The sequence below is a fragment of the Nicotiana tomentosiformis genome, chromosome 3 (genome assembly GCF_000390325.3).
Source record: "Nicotiana tomentosiformis chromosome 3, ASM39032v3, whole genome shotgun sequence".
In the NCBI taxonomy this organism is placed as follows: domain Eukaryota; kingdom Viridiplantae; phylum Streptophyta; class Magnoliopsida; order Solanales; family Solanaceae; genus Nicotiana; species Nicotiana tomentosiformis.
Window position 1 is genome coordinate 46,828,809 of NC_090814.1, and position 21,402 is coordinate 46,850,210.

At 39.6% G+C, this 21,402-nt stretch overlaps 1 protein-coding gene across 1 annotated transcript; it reads right to left on the reverse strand.

Annotated features, from left to right (window-relative positions):
• Positions 1–19,745: 19,745 nt before the first annotated feature.
• Positions 19,746–20,951, reverse strand: LOC138907752 (uncharacterized). Its single transcript, XM_070198360.1, has one exon. The coding sequence runs from the start codon at positions 20,949–20,951 to the stop codon at positions 19,746–19,748; it is 1,206 nt and encodes a 401-aa protein (XP_070054461.1).
• Positions 20,952–21,402: the final 451 nt, after the last annotated feature.

Consider the following 21,402-nt stretch of genomic DNA (forward strand, 5'->3'; position numbering starts at 1 on the left):
AATCATTTATAGAATATTCTGTGGAATTGAAGTCACTATTTGTTAGTATTATGTAAAATTGAAGTTACAATTAGTTTTTTACCTCTAGGGAACACTGTTTTACATAATTGCATTGCCCGAAGAGAAGTAGAGAATCATATATCTATCTTTTCTTCTGAGTTGTTTTTTATTCTTAAGTTTATTTTTCGTGTGGTCTATAGCCGCTTAATCTAGAATATTTGTCATTCTTCTCAACTTGACATTATGGCGTTCATCACTTTCAATTATCACATTTAGAGGCTAATACTAAAACAAATAAAAGTGGCAGCAATTGTGTGGGAACCCCTTCACTAAAGGGGTTGAGTTTGAGAATAGGTAGAAATGACCAATAGATTTCTAAGGATCAACTATAGCTAGTTGGCTTTTGATTAGTTTTCTGTATGTTACGTATATTCATGAGGTATACCATAGTCTAATAACTTGTGTTTGTGGTCTACCAAAATCTTGCAACAATGACATCTTTGGCAGAATTCAGTTCGCTAATTATTGAAAGAATCCAGCATTTGTCTATTCCTTATGGAAAGAAGAAAGAAGCTCCTATCTTTTATGCATAAAAGAACTAGGTAAGCTTGGCAATGATGTAGCAAGAATCGTGTTTACCCTTTGAGATGGAAATAGAAATGGAGGTTCAGCGTAGTTGGAGCTTGCAAGGTCATAAAGTCTATATCTTAGCAGTAGGATTTACACAAAATTATTTGTCTTCTACGTAGTCGACTGTATTTTAGCAGTATGATTTATACAAAATTATGTTTGGTTCCTTCTCTTTTTTAAAGTCTATTTATAACCTGATAGGACTATCTTTTAAGAATTAGTGAAGTTCATGATTATCTATCAAACAATTATCATTTGTTTACCTTTATGATTTTCCCAAACTCAATTACTATATTTTTTATTCTGTTACTTATTTTGGGTTATTTTAAACTGTTCTTTTTTTAAAATTTTGAATGTTATGCGATACTTGATGGTTTTTAATGTTGCAATTACTCAATTGAATGTGTGCATCATCAAAGAATATTTTAAATGGTAGCATAATATATTAAATGATATTCCACTATAAAGGGTGTTATAGACAAAGGGTAAATAGTAGGAAATTGAGTTTTTAATCAAAATCAATAGGTGGAGTAAAATTCATGGGTGGTCATTTAGCTTTGTGTTCATTACCCTAAAGTCACTTTTCTTTTTTTGGTTACGTAAAAGTCATTCAACCTTGTATTCATTACCCAAAAGTTACTTTTTTTTTCTTATGTTACATAAAGATCATTGCTCAAGTTATCACAATAGTCATTTTGACCAGATTTATAAAACTTTCACCTGAAAAGTCTGTTAAGCCCTTGGCATTATAAATCCTCTCATTATGTAATAATACCTTATATATTATATACTATATAATATATTTTTACCTAAGTATTTTACTTATAGTTAAAAATAACTTTATATTATTTTATTTATTATTTTATAATATATTTGTACATTTTATTTTGTCACGGCACTCAATTTGTTTAATCATATTTAAATATGAACATATATTGAAACATAAAAATGACAAAAAATATTTATTTCAAATAATAAAAACAGATTTAGTTAACAAATGATAGCTTTTTATAGTCAATAAAACTTTCAAATAATTCAAAGATATTTGTGTTTAATATTAAGTCTTTTAAAGCTTTTATCTGTTAATATTTTTTTTTAAAGTGTTAATTTGATGTGTTAGTATGCTAAATGTGGGTATTTTGTTTATTTGACTAACGAATACGGCTTGACTGATAAATCTGTGAGCTTCAATTTTATAATTTTTGTTAAAAATACTTACTTGAGATTTATTCACAATAATGTTACTAACAAATTTAATAATTCTACCTCTATATCTTGAAAGTTAATGTTAAGCAAAAATTAAATGTCGAATATATTATAAAAATAATAAATCAAATAACATTAAGTTTTTTTAATTATAAGTAAAATACCTAGATAAAAATATATTATACAGTATATAATATAGAAGGTATTATGTAAATGGGGGGATTTATAATATCAAGGGCATAATAGACTTTTCATGTGAAAGTTTTATAAAATTTGGTAAAAGTCACTATTGTGATAACTAGAGGATAGTGAAATAATATTTGTGTAACAAAAGAAAGAAAAGTGACTTATGGGTAATGAACACAAAGTTGAATGACTTTTACGTAACAAAAAAAAGTGACTTTAGGGTAATGAACACAAAGTTGAATGACTACCCATAAACTTTACTCCAAATAGGTGCAATACTGTGTGTTGGGTAAATTCTTACCAAGGGAGGTAATTAAATTGATGATGCTTAAGAATTAGGTAATATAATAAAAGCTACTCATTCATATCCATGGTTTTGTTTTACTAAAAAATATAAATGATCAATCAGCAAATAAGTTTATAACATTGTATACGGTCAAAATCGAGTTTTTCCTCGTGTGACTGATCGGGTTTGGGACATGATGGACCGAGATTCATTATTATAATATCGAGCTATAATGTGAAGTCGGGCTGTTGAGTTCTAGCCCCAAAAACCGACCAAGGTCGGGAACAGCCGAAATCGATATAGAGGCCAGACAGAGGTCGAGACCCAGAGACCGATTAAATATCGAGACCAAGTTAAAGTCGAGCTCGAAAATCATATCTCGACTCAATATCGAGCTCGAGACCTAGAGACCAATCGAGCTCGAGTCAAGGGACAACAAAGCCTTTATAGCCGCACTAAGGGAGAGAATCTCGGCAAAAATTAAGGAAAAACTAATTAACTAATCCATCATGGGATCCCCACTATGTATTTTTAATTATATCCAAAGTAAGATCCCTCCACTATAAGAAGAGTGGCTATCATTTTTGTAAAGGAGGACATTGAACATTGAGACATCAATACACTCTCACATTTCAAAGATTATTGATATTTACACAGAAGTATAGTAGAGATTATTCTTTTTTGGGCTTTGGACATTGATTCATCTTGCTTGTTTATAAATTATTCTCTACTCAATTTGGTTTGTATTTTATTCCTTTTTTTACAGACAATATTCGATATATTTCTACTTATTTTTCCGATTTGTACCAAGTTATACCATGTATCCTTAGAACTACATATAAATTTAACTCTATCCATTTTTCGGGTAAACAGTTTGGCGCCCACCGTGGGCCTATAACAGTAGTTATTTGGTATGAATCTCTGCAAAACACACCATTTTACACTTGCTCCTGGAAGTATCTTTGATTACAGGTTAAAAATGATGAACTCTCAATTAATAGCCCTACCTATCGACAACGAAGTTGGCCTCCAAGATGAGAACAACAACCTGACGACCGGGGATGAAAGGCCACCAGTCAATCCCGTTGGAGCTCGGGCCACAGATCCAATTGACGATAATTCTCATGTGGCCATCGAGGCGAACCAGCATTCCGACCCTGAAAATAGCATTCATGGTGGAACTCGATCTGCAGTTCGAAATACCCAAAATGTTGGACAAGACGGGATCAGCCTGCATATAATTTTCGAAATATTGCAAGCTCAGCATGTAGTGATAGCTCAGTTGCAGATCCAAACCCAGGCACCGAGCAGGGCCGATCCCGGGGACTAATCCCGAAATTATTAAGGTATTAAAGGAACTGACAAAACGAATTGAATCAGGAGAAAAGAGGATGGAAGCAAACGACAAGAAAGTAGAAACTTATAACTCCAGGGTTGATCGGATCCTCGGGGCACCACCGATATTGAAGGTCTTGGATTCCAAAAAATTCGTACAAAAGCCTTTCCCCCCGAGCACGGCTCCTAAGCCTATCCCCAAGAAGTTTCACATGCCCGAAATTTCTAAATATAACGGAACGACCGACCCCCAACGAACATGTCACCTCTTACACATGTGCCATTAAAGGGAACGATCTAGAAGATGATAAGATCGAATCCGTACTACTAAAGAAGTTCGAGGAAACCCTGTCAAAGGGGGCAATGATATGGTATCATAATTTACCGTCTAACTCTATTGATTCTTTTGATATGCTTGTAGATTCTTTCGTAAAAGCACACGCCGGAGCCATAAAGGTCGAGACCAGGAAGTCGGACCTTTTCAAGGTAAGGCAAAAGGACAACGAGTTGCTAAGAGAGTTAATATCTCATTTCCAAACGGAACGAATGGATCTATCACCGGTCACTGACGATTGGGTTATATAAGATTTTACTCAAGGATTGAATGAGCAGAGCTCGATGGCTTCACGACAGTTGAAGCAGAATTTGATCGAGTACCCAGCTATTACATGGGCCGATGTACACAATCGATATCAATCGAAGATCAGAGTTGAAGATGACCAGTTGGGGTCTAGGTCCGTTATTAAAAGGGACATCGACCGAGAACCAAGGTCAAACAAGGATCGATACCGGCCATATAACGGAGATCGTGGGGGTAGCGAACCTACACGCAACTCCGTACAAGGCGAAAGGAGAAGTGATCGAAGCCAAGGGTCTCGGGGGTTGATGAACAGAAATAGGTTCGATAGGCATACCAGACCTAAGGAAGCACCACGGTTATCAGAATATAACTTCAATATCTATGCATCCGCCATCGTGTCGGCTATCGGACGCATCAAAGATACTAAGTCGCCTCGACCTCTAAAGTCCGATCCAGCCCAGATAAATCCCAATCAAGTATCATGGCACCCATGGCCACAAAACCGAAGACTGCAGGCAATTGAGAGAGGAGGTCACCCGGTTATTCAATGATGGGTACCTTCGAGAATCTTTAAGTGACCGGGCTAAAAACCATTTCAAAAGCAGAGATTTCAATAGACAGAACGAACAAGAAGAGCCACAGCACATCATCCATATGATCATCAGAGGGATCGATGTCCCCCAAGGGTCGGTGCTTAAACGCACTACGATGTCTATTATAAGTGAGAAGCGATCTCGGACTCAGGATTACACACCTAAAGGAACCATGTCCTTTAGTGATGAAGACGCGGAAGGAATCATGCAACCCCATAACAATGCACTGGTAATATCTGTACTTATGAATAAAACTTAAGTTAAACGTGTGTTAAATGATCGGGGTAGTTCAGCCACCATCATTCGATCGAGGGTCGTAGAGCAACTCGGTCTGAAAGACCAGGTCGTGCCCGCAACCCTGATACTAAACGGATTCAATGTGGCATGTGAAACTACTAAGGGCGAGATAATATTGCCAGTAAACGTAGCTGGGACCATCCAAGAAACAAAGTTCCACGTGATCGAAGGTGATATGAGATATAACGCCCTGTTCGGGAGGCCATGGATCCACAACATGAGAGCAGTTCCCTCGACCCTTCACCAAGTTCTGAAATTCCCAACATCAGAGGGAACCAAAATGGTCTACGGGGAGCAACCGGCCGCAAAAGAAATGTTTGTCATTGACCAAGTGATTCCGATATCATCATTAACATCGAAAAAGGGATCAGATTTGAAGGAAAACGGGACACCAAATAGCAATCACAAACGTCAAACTCAACCCAACTCGAGAAACAGGAGACTGACGAAGATGATGATTATAGGATCCCTCGATCCTTCCTGGTCCCCGATGATTCTAACGCTACCAAATCAACGGTCAAGGAGTTGGAGCAAATCATGCTAATCAAACATCTGCCCGAGCGAAAGGTATACCTGGGCACAGGGTTAGATCCCGAGCTCAAGAAAAAGCTTATTCAATTTCTTATAGCTAACATGAATTGTTTTGCTTGGTCATACCTTGACATGACAGGGATCCCACTGGAAATAACCACTCATAAACTAAGCTTGGATCCGAAATTCCATCCAGTCAAGCAAAAAATAAGGCCCCAGTCCCAGGTCAAACATGTTTTCATCAAGGACGAGGTAACCAAACTTCCTAAAATAGGATCCATTCGAGAAGCAAAATATCCCAAATGGCTAGCTAATATGGTAATAGTCCCTAAGAAGGGAAACAAACTTAGAATGTGTATAGATTATAAACACCTGAATAAAGCATGCCCCAAGGATTATTTTCCTTTAGCTAATATCGATCGTATGATCGATTCCACGACCGGCCATGAGAGTCTCAGTTTTCTCGATGCCTACTCCGGGTACAACCAGATACAGATGAACCTGGAGGATCAGGAAAAGACATCGTTTATCACTAAGTACGGTACCTACTGTTATAACGTGATGCCATTCGGTCTAAAAAATGCCGGTGCAACTTATCAACGCCTAGTAAATCGATTGTTCGAAAAGCAAATAGGAAAATCAATGGAAGTTTATATTGATGACATGTTAGTTAAGTCCCTGCGAGCAGAGGACCATTTAAAGCATTTGGAGAAAACTTTCGACATACTGAGGGAGTACAATATGAAGCTCAATCCCCAAAAATGTGCATTCGGGTTTCGCTCGGGCAAGTTTCTTGGTTTTGTGGTGTCTAATCGAGGAATCGAGATCAACCCCGATAAAATTAAAGCTATCGATGACATCACAGTAGTAGATAACGTAAAGGCCATACAGAGGCTAACGGGACGGATAGCCGTCCTAGGACGATTCATTTTGAGATCGTCAGATAAGAGCCACCGATTTCTTTTTCACTACTTAAGAAAAAAAGCAACTTTGCGTGGACTCTGGAATGTCAGCAGGCTTTGGAAGAACTAAAGCAGTATTTATCGAGCCCGCTGCTGCTTCATACCCCGAAAGTGGACGAATAACTTTACTTGTACTTAGCTGTCTCAGAGATAGTGGTGAGTGGAGTTCTGGTTTGAGAAGAACGAGGTACGCAATTTCCTATTTATTATGTCAGTCGAACTTTAGGCGAGGCCAAAATTAGATATCCACACTTAAAACAATTAGCGCTTGCTTTATTAAGCACCTCTAGGAAACTAAAACCACATTTCCAGTGTCATCCGATACATGTTGTAACAACTTATCCTCTTCGAAATATTTTGCACAAACTCGAGCTTTCAGGTCTATTGGCCAAATGGGCCATAGAAATCGGCGGGTACGACATCGAATATCGACCCCGAACCGCTATTAAATCTCAAATATTAGCGGACTTCGTGGCTGACTTTATGCCAGCCTTCGTACCCGAGATTGAAAAGGAACTAGTGATAAAATCGTGTGCCTCTTCGGGAGTCTGGAGCCTTTTTACGGACGGTGCCTCGAATGCGAAGGGGTCCGGACTGGGCATCGTACTAAAATCACCCACAGGTAATGTAGTTAAACAGTCTATCAGAACTATAAAATTGACTAACAATGAGGTGATTGCAGGTCTCGAACTAGCTAGAAGCTTGGGAGCTGATTAGAGGCTAAGTGTGATTCCCTCCTCGTGATAAACCAAGTTAATGGGACTTTTGAAGTCCGAGAAGAGGTACTTGGAGATATTACAGGTGACTCTACATCGATTTAAGGAATGGACTTTGCAACATGTAACCCGAGAACAAAATAGCAAGGCCTTCGCTTTTGCAAACTTAGGTTCATCGATCGAAGATGACGAACTCAACTCGGGGATTGTCGTACAACTCATAAGATCAGTGATCGAAGAAGGTCACACCGAGATAAACTACACAAGTCTAACCTGGTATTGGAGAAACAAATATATAGAATACTTAAAGAATGGGAAGCTTCCATCATATCCAAAGGAATCGAGAGCTCTGCGCATAAAGGCAGCACGGTTCACCCTGTCCGAAGACGGGATGCAATTTAGAAGGACGTTCGATGGACCGTTGGCAATATGTTTAGGACCAGGTGATACCGATTACATCTTACGGGAAATTCACGAGGGCACTTGTGGAAACCATTCCGGTGCTGGTTCGCTGGTCCACAAAGTAATCAGAGCACGGTATTATTGGACTGATATGGGCAAGGATTCAAGGGAGTTCATTCGAAAATGCGACAAATGCCAAAGACATATGCCCATGATTCATCAACCCGGGGAGCTTCTCCACTCGGTTCTATCTCCATGGCCCTTCATGAAATGGGGAATGGACATTGTCGACCCCCTCCCATCGGCCCCGGTAAAGCTCAGTTCATTTTGTTTATGACTGATTACTTCTCTAAATGGGTTGAAACACAGGCTTTCGAGAAAGTCAGAGAAAAAGAAGTGATAGACTTCATTTGGGACCACATCATATATCGATTCGAGATGCCATCCGAGATTGTATGTGATAATGGAAAATAATTCATCGGCAACAAAATAACTAAATTTCTCGAGGATCACAAGATCAAAAGGATCCTATCAACACCTTATCATCCCAGCGGGAACGGACAAGCCGAATTGACCAACAAAACCATCATCCAAAATCTTAAAAAGAGATTAACCGACACTAAAGGAAAATGGAGAGAAATACTACCCGAGGTCCTATGGGCATACCGTACAACATCGAAATCCAGTACCCTAGCAACACCATTCTCGTTGGTTTATAGCGCCGAAGCTCTTATCCCAGTTGAGGTCGGAGAACCTAGCATCAGGTTTCGAGATGCGACAAATAAGTCGAATGACGAGACAATGAATACGAGCCTAGAATTATTGGACAAAAAACGAGAAGCCGCTCTCGTCCGATTGGCCGCCCAAAAATAGCGGATCGAAAGGTACGATAATCGAAGAACCAATCTTCGACATTTTAAAATCGGGGACTTGGTGCTAAGGAAAGTCACTCTCAACACTCGAAATCCGAATGAAGGGAAACTGGGTCCGAACTGCGAAGGACCATATCAGGTTCTTGAAATCATCGGAAAAGGATCCTACAAGCTCGGTGTGATAAACGGTAAACAGCTACCGAGCAATTGGAACGTATCGCACCTAAAACGATACTACTGCTAAGGTACGACCCTTCCATGTGCATTTTTATTTCTAAATTAACCCTTGCAGGTGTCCAATCATAAACAGGGATGGACTCTTCAACTCAAAGCATATAGGTATGAAAGCACGCGTTGCACTCTTTTTCCCTTAGACCGGTTTTTTCCCAAATGGGTTTTTCGGTGAGATTTTTAATGAGACAACCATTGATCGTGCTAACTTAGAACAATTCAATAGTATCTGAGGCCTCTTTACAATCAACCTCGAATATTGGGGGCATTACCCTCGAATATATCAAGTTCGATTATCAAATTCGATGCAAGAAAGTTGCTTCATGGCAACAGGGTCTCGATAGGAAAAATTGTAAGGGCCAAATGGTCAAACGAACCATGCCCGTGTAGTTTGCTCGAGCCCTGGCACAAAACATGAACACATGTATATAATGACTTATAAAGAAAAATCTCTTCTTTACCGATATCTTATATCCCAGAAAGATTCTTCTATTTTGTGATCTATTATGCAAACAGGCTTAAGGGCCGACCATGATCGGAGTTTGAAAAATTACCCCATAAATCGGGGACTGCCAACCGAAAAATTAATGAGATCAAGCTCCATAAAGCCTAAGGGCTACATTAGTTCGAGTTTGAGCAAACACTCACTCGACCATTAAGCCCAAGGGCTACATTACTTCGAGTACAAGCAAACACTCACTCGACCATTAAGCCTAAGGGCTACATTAGTTCGAGTTCGACACAAAGGGTGTCGATAATATCGACCCTTGAAAACCCTAATGGGTACGGAATTGTTCGAACTCTTAAGCAAATCCTTTATTTATTGCTAAGGCACAACATATTTTATATGATCAAACAATAAACCTTTCAAGCCGAAAAGGGGGAGAAAGCCTATCTTTTTACTATGGTCGTATCGACCTAATTCAAGAGCCTAAAGGGCCATCTTATTTTTGAGTTCGAGAAATCATCCTCACTCAATTAAAGCCTAAGGGCTACCCTAATTCGAGTTCGAGCAAACACTCACTCGACGAAGAGCCTAAGGGCTACATTATTTTGAGTTCGAGCAAACACTTACTCGACTGAAAAGCCTAAGGGATACCTTAATTCGATTTCAAGCAAACACTCACTCGACCGTAAAGCCTAAGGGCTACATTAATTTGAGTTTGAGCAAACACTCACTCGACTAAAAAGCCTAAGGGCTACCTTAATTCGAGTTCGAGCAAACACTCACTCAACTGAAAAGCCTAAGGGCTACATTAATTCGAGTTCGAGCAAACACTCACTCGACTGAAAAGCCTAAGGGATACCTTAATTCGAGTTCGAGAAAACACTCACTCGACCATAAAGCCTAAGGGCTACATTAATTCGAGTTCGAGCAAATACTCACTCGACTGAAAAGCCTAAGGGCTACATTAATTCGAGTTCGAGCAAACACTCACTCGACTAAAAAGCCCAAGGGCTACCTTAATTCGAGTTCTAGAAAACACTCACTCGACAATAAAGCCTAAGGGCTACCTTAGTTTGAGTTCAAGAAATCACTCTCACTCGACCGAAAAGCCTAAAGGCTACCTTAGCTCGAATTCGAGCAAATCATTTCACTTGAACTCTATTCGTCAAGTCTAAAAGCTATCTCACTTCGAGTTCGAACATTCACTTGGACCTTCAAGTAATTATCACGTGCTAAGGCACTTTTTAGCCTTTGTATAAATTAACAAGAAAGGCAAAAGATTAAGAGGCCATAAAAGAAAGAAAGTTTTATATATACCAGAAATCATTTACAAGGGCACCATGGCCCGATCAAGTTTTTCTACAAAAGACCAAAACGGTCTTAAAAGAAAGAAGAAAAATACTAAAAGGACTTAGTCCTCTCCAGGAGCAGCATCTTCACCCTCGAGGCTCCTTCGCTCTCAAAACCGCTCATACTCCCGGTATCATCATCATCGGGAAAGGCCAACACTCTGGCTTTGGCTTTGAGCTCTTTTGCATTCTCGATCTCGGCTGTAAGATCGAAGCCATGAGCGTGGATCTCCTCTAGAGTCTCCCTCCGAGATTGGCATTTAGCATAATCGGCAACCCAATTTGCTCGAGCTTGAGTAGCCTCGGCAACCTCTTTTGCTTGAACCTGAGAGGTTTCAGCATCGGACCGATAAATAGCCACCATTGCATCAGCATTAGCCATGGCTATTTCGGCCTCCGATTTGGCCGCTGCCAGTTCTGAGGCCAGTCTCTCTCGATCAGAAATCACTATGCCCACCCGAGACTGGAACTCCTCAATATTCTTGGCTTGCACCAAGTCTCTCTCTTTCGAGCTTTGGAGGTGGGCCTCGACCGAGGCCAGTTGAGCCTGGGCAGCCTCCTTTTCAGAAGCAAGGCGGTCCATGTTCTTTTTCCACTCCTTGGCCCCCGCTTTCACTGCGTCCACCTCGGCACGAAGCTGCCCAATCATATCGAGCTTTTGCTGAACCTACGGGACTAAACTATTAGCCTTCAAGCCCAAATCAGTGTCATTAACTTCAAAGACTCTTTTTACTTTCTCGGACAAATTGGTTTGTTCTTTTCGAGCTGCTTCTAGCTCAGCTCGAAGTCCTCTTGCTTCCCCTTCCCTTTGCTCACTGAGAAGATTGAAGGTATCTCTCTCCTCAGTAAGCCCTCAAATTTCAGCTTCGGACTGTCTTAGCTCCCCTAGGGTCGGAAAAATGCCTCGTGTTAGAGCGCAGAAGCCTACAAAAAATAAAAAGGAGTTATACAAAAGAAGAAAAATACCAGTATGAAAGTTGACAAAAATAAAGGGAACTTACACGATTTAGGGCCTGCTGAGCTTCGTTGAATATATGAGGAATCCCCGCCTTGCCCGAGCTCTTCTTCGAAGCCTCCAAATAGCTCGGACCGGTAGCATCTTCTACTCCAACAAAATAACCACGAAAAGGATCTTCCTCTCCATGGGATCCCTCCCCACGATAAACCTCCACAGCTTGGGCGTCATGTATCATAGACTGGGAAAATGAAGGAAAAGAAGGGGAATCGCCGATCCATATTGTCCCGATTATGTCTTTCGAGGCACCGCTTCCATTTTGTGGAACCGCAAACTCGGTTCCTGCACCATCATCAACCGCCTTTTCGACGGATTCATTGCCCCGAGGTAAAACATCCACGGTCCCCCTTTTCTTGGGAATTCGGTTCGAAGTCTTCTCCTCGACCTTGTCGGACCTGGGTGAAGCAAAATCAGTCCCCACCGGTCCCAAAAATTTACAAATATTGATGACAGCCCGTGCACGGGCCACCAGTCCAGAGTTACCTTCTTCTTTTTCTTCTTCATCCCTTAGACGCAGGACCGATTCCATAGTCAATGGGATTGTGGTTCCCTTGGGCTTACAGATTATCCTCTTCTTAGGTTTTTGACCCTCGGAATCCGAGTTCCTTTTTCTCTTACTTTCCTTCAATGGCTTCGAGACAGGTGATAAAACTTCTTCACCACCAGACGGGGTCCTCATGATCGCATCTTTTCCGAGACCTGCGAAGGGAGAAGATAAGTAAACTCATGCTTTGAATAAACATGTCACCTCGAACGACAAATGAATCGGTAGACCAAGATGAAAGCTTACCATGAGTACAAGCTTCCCATCGACCCTTCGACAAATTGCGCCATGAGCGCTCGGCAAATGTTAATGTCGAGATTAGGTTTTTGACCGAGTTCTCGAGATGGGGAACCGCACCCATCATCCAAGCAATGGCTGTGTCAAGAAAAACACTTATAAGAAAAGATGAAGAAGTAAAAACAACAAAAACTAAAAACAACATCACACTCGCGGTTCATATTCCATTTCTCGGGAAATGGCATACTCTCAGCCGGGATTAGGTCCGAGGTCTTTACTCGAACAAACCGGCCCTTCCAGCCCCGATCATTATCTTTATTTGTGCTCGACGTGAACACCTTGGTGGCACGATGTTGAAGCTTTATCCTCCTGCCTCGGTAAAGTCGAGGACTATACAGTCTTATAAGGTGGTCGAGGATGAAGGGAAGCCTATCGATTTTTCTCACAAAGAAACGGATCAAGATCACGATCCTCCAAAAAGAAGGATGAATTTGGCCGAGGGTCACCTGGTATTTCTTGCAAAAATCGATGATGACTGGATCGAGGGGACCCAGCATGAAAGGGTAAGTGTAAACACTCAGATACCATTCCACGTGGGTAGTGATCGATTCCTCCGGTGTCGGTGTCATGACCTCTTAATCTACCCAATTACAATCTTTCTTCACCGCGTCAAGGAGACTTACTGGTATCGAGCATATATATATATATATACTGGCTCGCATTGACTGGCAATCGAAGAGGGTTTATCAACTTTAAAATCAGAATCAATAACACATCCCCCGGGAACGAGTTCTTCAAGGCGTGGCTCCACCACCGGTTTCTCACCGGCTGGCCGAGATGAGGAAGCAGCCTCTTTCTGAGGAACAGTTTTAGATATCTTGGCCATTTAAACTTTCAAAGAACAAAGAAGATGGGAAATTAAAATATTTTGATGTTTGGTGAAGAGCAAGCAAAGAAATTTTCAGAACCTAGAAATAGATAATTTTGGAGAAGACAAAGAACTGTGAAGGTTAGAATGAGAAGAGTTGAAAGTAAAAGTTTAGAATGATGAAGGAAGTGGGCTATTTATAGGTTACACAATGACGGTTCAAAATTGGCAGTGGTCGACCATCGACTGACGCGCATTTAATGCCTTGGTAACTGAACCGACGGGACATTTGTCACATACGTCACAATCGGGCTCAATGCAGACGTCAGTGTGTATCTAGTCAGAGGTTGAAAAATCATATCGTTTCTCGCCACATTCTTTTCGAGAAATGAGGGTACTCTCTGTATACGGTCAAAACTGAGTTTGCCCTCGTGTGACGGATCGAGTTTGGGGCATGATGGACCAAGATTCGTTATTATAATATCGAGATATGATGTGAAGTCGGGCTGCTGAGTTCTAGCCCTAGAAACCGACCAAGGTCGGGAATAGCCGAGATCGATATCGAGCCCAGACAGAGGTCGAGACCCAGAGACCGATCAAATACCGAGACCAAGTCAAAGTCGAGCTCGAAAAGCATAGCTCGAGTCAATATCGAGTTCAAGACCTAGAGACCGGTCGAGCTCAAGTCAAGGGACAACAAAGCTGTTATAGGCTCACTACGGGAGAGAATCTCGGCAGAAATTAAGGAAAAACTAATTAACTAATCGAACATGGGATCCCCACTATGTATTTTTAATTATATCCAAAGTAGGATCCCTTCACTATAAGAAGAGTGGCTATCATTTCTGTAAAGGAGGACATTGAACATTGAGACATCAATACACTCTCATTATTGATATTTACACAGAAGTATAGTAGAGATTATTCTTTTTCGGGCTTTGGACATTGATTCATCTTGATTTTTTATAAATCATTCTCTACTCAATTTGGTTTGTATTTCATTTCTTTTTTACATACAATATTCGATATATTTCTACTTATTTTTCCGATTTGTACCAAGTTATACCACGTATCTTTAGAACTACGTATAAATTTAACTTTATCAATTTTTCGGGTAGACAAATATATATATATATATATATATATATATATATATATATATATAAATTTAAATAGCTAATTTTTCGGGTAGACATATATATATATATATATATATATATATATATATATATATATATATATATATATATATATATATATATATATATATATATATTATGAACTATTATAGTATTTTTCTTTTGTTTATTTCAAATAATAAGCATATACCCTCCAAGAACAAGACTTCAATACCAACACTCCAATTTCTCGACGATGGTCTTTTCGGATGAGTTTTTGTTGCTAATCGGAATGTTTTTATGTCATTTATATAAATCTGATCTTCTAATATACAATTAATAATACTTTATTTATTTGTTTCTTTAGTAGTCTTAAGATGAATTTTCTATTACTTTAAGGAGTATTAATTTGAGTTTTTTATTTTATTTTAATACTCCTTTGAATTTTTCATACATAGATAAATCTTAAATATGCTGCAAAGGAATAAATTATGCAGAAGTATATATTCTAACTAAAGTTGTTTACCCTCAAAAGCAGATAATAATTGAATTTGTAAGTGATTTAAAAGATACGCGGATTAATTTGATACAAAGCGATAAATTAAATCAAATTGAACAAACAAGGATAAAATAGATTCAAACCACACGAGTAAGATAGTTCCAGCCTTATTGAAATATTTACCCTCGACTCGGGCTTGCTATAGCCAGTACGGATGAACAAGAGAAAGAGCTAATCAGGGAGAAAATAATAATGTACTGCTTTGAAATGCGTGTTACAATATCCCCATTGAATAAAAATCATCTCCTTTATATAGTAGGAGAGTTTCATCCCTAGTACAATTCTAAAAAAGGTAAAAAATCTTCTTTTTCATTAATTACTGATCAATTGCCGATACGGGCCGAGATTTGCGCCGTGATATCCGGTCGGGCGTGGATATCACGGCCCTTCGTTAGTCATGTGCAACCGTTTAGTAATGCTTTTCCGAGGTCTTGGAGCTCGAACCGAATCCAGGGGGCGTGGTTTCGATGGCTCCGGTGGTAAGCGCTCTGTTCGAGCCTTAGCACGAGAGGTATATCCAGTCGGTCCAGGATATAACGGCCCTCCATCGGTCGTGCTTGATTTCCCGACACTATTCTTCAAAGTCGTTCAAAGCTAGGACCGATTCCGAACCATGACTCGTTGTGACTCTTGCCCCGATTTCGGTCCCCTGTCATCATGTCTCGAGCTTGGCTTATTTTGTCGGAGACCGGGGGTACCATTAGCCTGATTTCACCCGTATACAGACAGTCCCCACATTTCTCGGAGAGTAAATGACATGAGCTCCCGATTCTTACTTCGACACATCACGGCATAAATGACAAAACATCTGAAATGTCTAGTTAGTCAAGTAATAATGGTATTAAATGCATGTTAGCCGCCGGTCGGCCATCCCTGTATGTGAAACGTCACTGAACTCCTAATCTTTTGGGTGGACTGATAAAGCTAAATCCCCATTCTCGATCATCGACGAGAACCAGGATTGGGGTTAGCAAGGACGTTTTGTTCGAGTGAGGACCGTCAACCTGGTACCTGTCGAGTGGAGGCCGTTCCCCGAAAGGTGGAACGCATCACGTAAGTATTCCCTTTAAGCATCGATTTTATGATTTATCTTCCCTTTTCTTATCGGTGTTTGTTATGTTGTAGCCGTTGCTCAAGTTTCGAATGCAATCTCTCGACTCAAGGAGTGGGTTGAGGGCATTAGGTCACAGATGCCCTACTCCGAGCGCTCATGGCGCAAACTTTCAAAAGGCCATTGGGAGGCCCATTCTCATTGTAAGGTTGTTTTCCCGAACAAGTCGTAGTGAACGTTTTCTTCTAATATCGCATCCTTATATCCTTTACTTTCCTTTGCAGGCTTACCTAAGAACATCGAGCTTAGGCCTTCGGTTGGGGACGAGGACTTGCCTGTTGAGTCTATCTCTCCGGGGCAAGCCATAGAGAGGAAGAGGAGGAGGGCTCTTAGTTCCCCGAGCTCGGAGAAAAAGAAAACAAGGAGAAGGCCGGTGCGCAATCCAAAGGAAAACACCAGCATATGGGCGTCAAAACAGAGACCCGTGAGGCCGATCTGCCTCAGGCCAGGGAAGTCGATGAGGAGGTGATGAGCTGAAAACACAACACAAAATTATGCTCGCTAGTCGAATATAGTATAAAAAATATCGTATCCACAGGGATTAGATTTAAACAGTGTTTTTGTAGCTTCTAGTTTAATTGTTGTCCAAGATGATCAACAATTTAGATTTGTGTAGGGTTGCAACAATTGCAAGAAGAGTCTAACTATTGGATAATGACAATTGCAACAAGAGTAAGCAAGAAGATATCAAGGGGAGAAAATAGGGGTTGATTGGATAGGTGTAAGATACTTGTTTGGGAATTAACTCTAGTTGATTCACTTCTAAGGTTCAAGTGAGTCTCTCGAATTCACTTAGTTATTAGTTCAAAGCTTAGTAGAAACTCCTCTCTCGATTAAGTCTCAACCTCATAATATAAACTAAGTTAATCTCAGTGAAGTTATGCAAGAATTCGTAGTGTATTAGTCTTTAGGAGAACCTCTTTCGATTATCCTCCTAACTGGGTCTAAATAATAATTCAACTAGCCTCTTTCGATTACTAAGAAGAATCAATGAATTCAACCAACAAGATAATGCAAAACATCACATATTATACCTCTTTCGATTACATAAACATGTGAATATGTATGCAATAATAAAAATACCCAAAACGATTCAATATATAAAACTATAGTTAATATCCACAAACAATTCTCAAAACACCAAATTCATCAATTCCTAAGGAAGAATTACTCCATGGATATGGATAAATTTATCACATTAAGTTTAAGTCAAAGAAAAACATAAAATATCCAAACTCTTGTCTTGAGCGAGGATGAATGGTGAAATCCTTGTGCTCTTGCTTCTCCCTCTTCTCCTTAGTTTCCTTAGGTCTAAATTATTTCAAAAGTCCTCAAAATACCATTTTTCCATGTATATATACCAAGTAGTATCGGGCCCAAACAAATAAACCTTCTCCTACGCAAAATAGGACACTTTTCGCGGACATGACGTGCGCGGCCGCGCACCTGGAAGTGTGCTCGTGCACTTAGCCGCACATTTTTCACTATGTTCTGCCTCCAGTGCGCACCCAATGCGCGACCAGTGTGAAGCCAGGCACGTGGATAGTGTTCTGTTGAGAATTTGGGAAAATATAAAACATAAAGGTTGTAGCCCTTTTAAACATTTTTCCAACGATATATTGTGGAGCCCAAACGGCGTTCCGAGCGAAAGGTTATGTGCATTTTACTGGACACTGCACAATATGCCTGCTCGATTCTTCGTTTCGTTGCACTATCATCCGTTAATCCCCAAACTCGATCCCAACTTAATCCTTGGGCTTTTACTCAAACTTCAAAGCTCCAGAATAGCGTGAATTCATTCCATAATATCTACATAGATCGGAATCACTCCTTTAAGGCATAAAACACACAATTAGTGTAAAACATTAGCGATTAAAGCTCAAACTCAATTAAAGTGCAGTAAATTAGAGTGCGATAAGTGACTAAAATATGAGATTATAACCTACCATCAACACCCCACACTTAAACCATTGCTTGTCCTCGAGTAATCAAACTACACTTCATAATGACACGACCTTTTTAAACAATTCTCATAACTCATCATACCAAGAATATTTAAAATAGACTAAGCACCATAGTGTAACATCTTCACCTCAAGAATCGACTCAATGTACCATGCACTATTTACAACTCGCTCACTTACTCTAACATAGAGGTCAACGACATTACCTTTCCTTCATGAATCAAGTGCCCTCACACAACAAAAGATAGTAGTTCCACACACCATAAAAATTTAGAACAATCAGGAAGTCAAGATAGAAAGAATTCACTCACTCTCAGAAACAACATTCATATGCCACAAAAGATGAACCATAAGCTTGCCCGTAGTGTACTACTCTACTAATTGAGCTCATTCAATCAAGGATCAAGTATGACTTTAATTGGTTGTACTGTAGGTTGCGGGACGGGTAGGATACATTTAGATATAAGAGTGACTACACCTATCTAAGCACTTTAATACATATAATTTATCATTCAAAACCCCACATTTATGCCAAACCATACTCCACCTTAACATCAATATGCATTAACTCCCATCTTCTTTAAGCATAATTACATCAAGAGTTACCACTTATCAAAGATCATTTTTCACAATCATACAACTACATAAATTTTTATTTTTTATTTTCAATTCAAGTGGCTCTTACTTTTGCAATTCAGTGCACCTTCTCCTTATTTCATTAGTTCTACTCAAAAGCCAACCCAATCACCCTACACTTCAACTTTTACAAAGTTCATACAATTTTGAGTGCTCAAGATAGGTAAATAGTTTAAATAAATAGTCAATTCAAACAACTGGGTAAGGCTTGTAATGTGGTTGCCAAAAAAATAGGATTACAGGCTCAAAAGGGTTAACTATGACACATAACAATTAGGTGGGTAAAACATATAACTGGTTCAACAAAGAAATGCCTATATCACTTCCAAGACTGAATAAAACTACTATTTCACTTTGCAAACACACAGGGCAAGTTCTAGACATCAAATGCAATGCACAGAATAACACAAAACCTCACACACATGGCAAATAACTCACTCAAGATTGGATTCATCAAGAAACTCTAGTCAAAGCAGTTAAGCAAAGCTAAGATTATACAATTTAAGGTACTTACACAAGAGTCAAAAACTGAGCCTAAGCATCACAACTAAAGCACTCACTATTCTCAAGACATAACAAAGTCAATAGATATTACTTCCATTTCAAACCATAGCACAAAGTTTCCTACTCCTGACAAAAATAAAAACTAACTACACCTGGTTCAAACAAACATCCTTGGAAAAGAACCGCGGCAAAGAGAAAAACCAAGGGGGAATTGTTACACTACCTAACAAAATAAAATCTTATTATATTTTTCTTTCGACTTTACTCCCTCAAGAAACCCGTCGAATGATATCCATCGTAGGGAAAAATCAATTTTTTTTTCTAACTACTAAAGAGCACTAAAAAGAAAGAACTAACACATACATACACACACACACACACACACACACACACTATATATATATATATATATATATATATATATATATATATATATATATATATATATATATATATATATATACACACACAACATACAAATATCCCCCACCCCACACTTTAAGTTGTGGCATGCCCCCATGACACACAATTTAAAAGCATAAAGTAGAGGAAACTTCCCTGAATCTCTAGATGGGGTCTGAATCAAAGTCGGGCTCCATTCCACGCGCCCGAACTAGTGGACACATCCACGCAGACAGCTTCTTCTCAGCCTTCTTGGGGTACACCCCACACTTGTCTTTCTCAATCACTGGACCCTTCTCTTTTGAACTCTTCACCTTCCACTCAACACTTGTAGATGGCTTCTCATTTTTCACTCCAGTTGCTATATTCATCTCAAAATTCACCATCTCCTCACCCACTCTAAGCATGAGTTTTCTATCATGCATATCCAGTATAGCTCTACATGTCACTAAAAATGGTCTTCCTAGGATGAGGGGGACCTCCTTGTTCTCCTCCATATTCACCACTATGAAATCTACAGGAAATACGAACTTATCCACCCGCACCAAAACATCTCCTACTATCCCCTCGGGTGTTATAGTCATTTGGTCTGCTAGCTGCAAAGATATTGGCACCGACCTTATCTCTTCGATCTCCTTCTCCAGTTTCCTGTAAATTGACAAAGGCATTAGATTAATTGAGGCACCCAAATCACATAAAGATTTATCAAAGCTAAGACTGCCTAAAGAGCAAGGTATAGTAAAATTCCCTGGATCTCCATACTTTTGTGGGAGTTTGTTTTGCAATATTGCACTACAGTGCTCTGTAAGTTTGACCACTGGGGTCTCTTCTATCTTCCTCTTCTTTGTAAGGATATCCTTTAAGAATTTGGCGTAAGCTGGCATTTGTGAGAGAACTTCTGTGAATAGCAAATTTACATTAACTTGTTTCAGCATATCTAGAAATCTCTCAAACTGCTTATCCAGCTTTTCTCTATAAAGCTTTTGGGGAAAAGGTAAAGCAGGCATGTGCTTTCTCTCTTCATTGGATTCCTCCCTTCTTGAAGTTTCCTCCTTTTTCTTTTTCTCAGATCCCTTCTTGCCTTTCTTCTTCTTAGTCTTTTTATTATCATCTTCAATTTTCAGCTCCTTCCCACTTTCTTTTTCAGGTGCAGCTTCTTTGTGTATTTGAGTGGGATCTTTCAACACTTGCCCGCTTCTCAAGGTCACAACATTTACCGTTTCTTTGGGATTATTTTCAGTATCAGCTGACATAGTACCTGGGATTCTCTCGGATAATATAGTTGCAATTAGTCCTACTTGTCTCTCCAAACTTCGCAAACCTGTCCCCAAGTTCTTTAATAGCTGCACCATGAGCATGTAATCTCTCATCTGTCTTGATAATGAATGACTTCATCAGATCTTCTAACCCAGATTGAATTGGTTGTTGAGGCTGAAACTACGTCCTCTTCTGATTTACAAAACCAGGAGCTCCTTGAAATCTGGAGTTATTTTGTTGTCATGCATTTGTTGTACCCCCAGGTGAACTCCATGAAATATCGGGGTGTTTCTGACCCATTGCATTGAAGTTGTAATTACCAACAGCATTAACTTCCTCAATCGAGGCTTGATACTCATGAGTAGGGTGTCCTCTTCCACATATGTCACATGCTGCATGAGGCTCACTGTGTATTGAAGCTAAAGTTAGATTCCTTATTTCCTTTGCCATGGCATCAAGTTGTACCTGCACAGATGTGTTAGCATCAACTTGGTGAACACTCGTTGTTCTTCGTCTTTCAGCAACTTCATAGGGCCATTGATTTGCATCCACAGACAACTTATC

Bases quoted from the DNA above. Each gene is read 5' to 3' on its own strand.
- LOC138907752 (XM_070198360.1), bottom strand. From the start codon at position 20,951: ATGAGAGATTACATGCTCATGGTGCAGCTATTAAAGAACTTGGGGACA.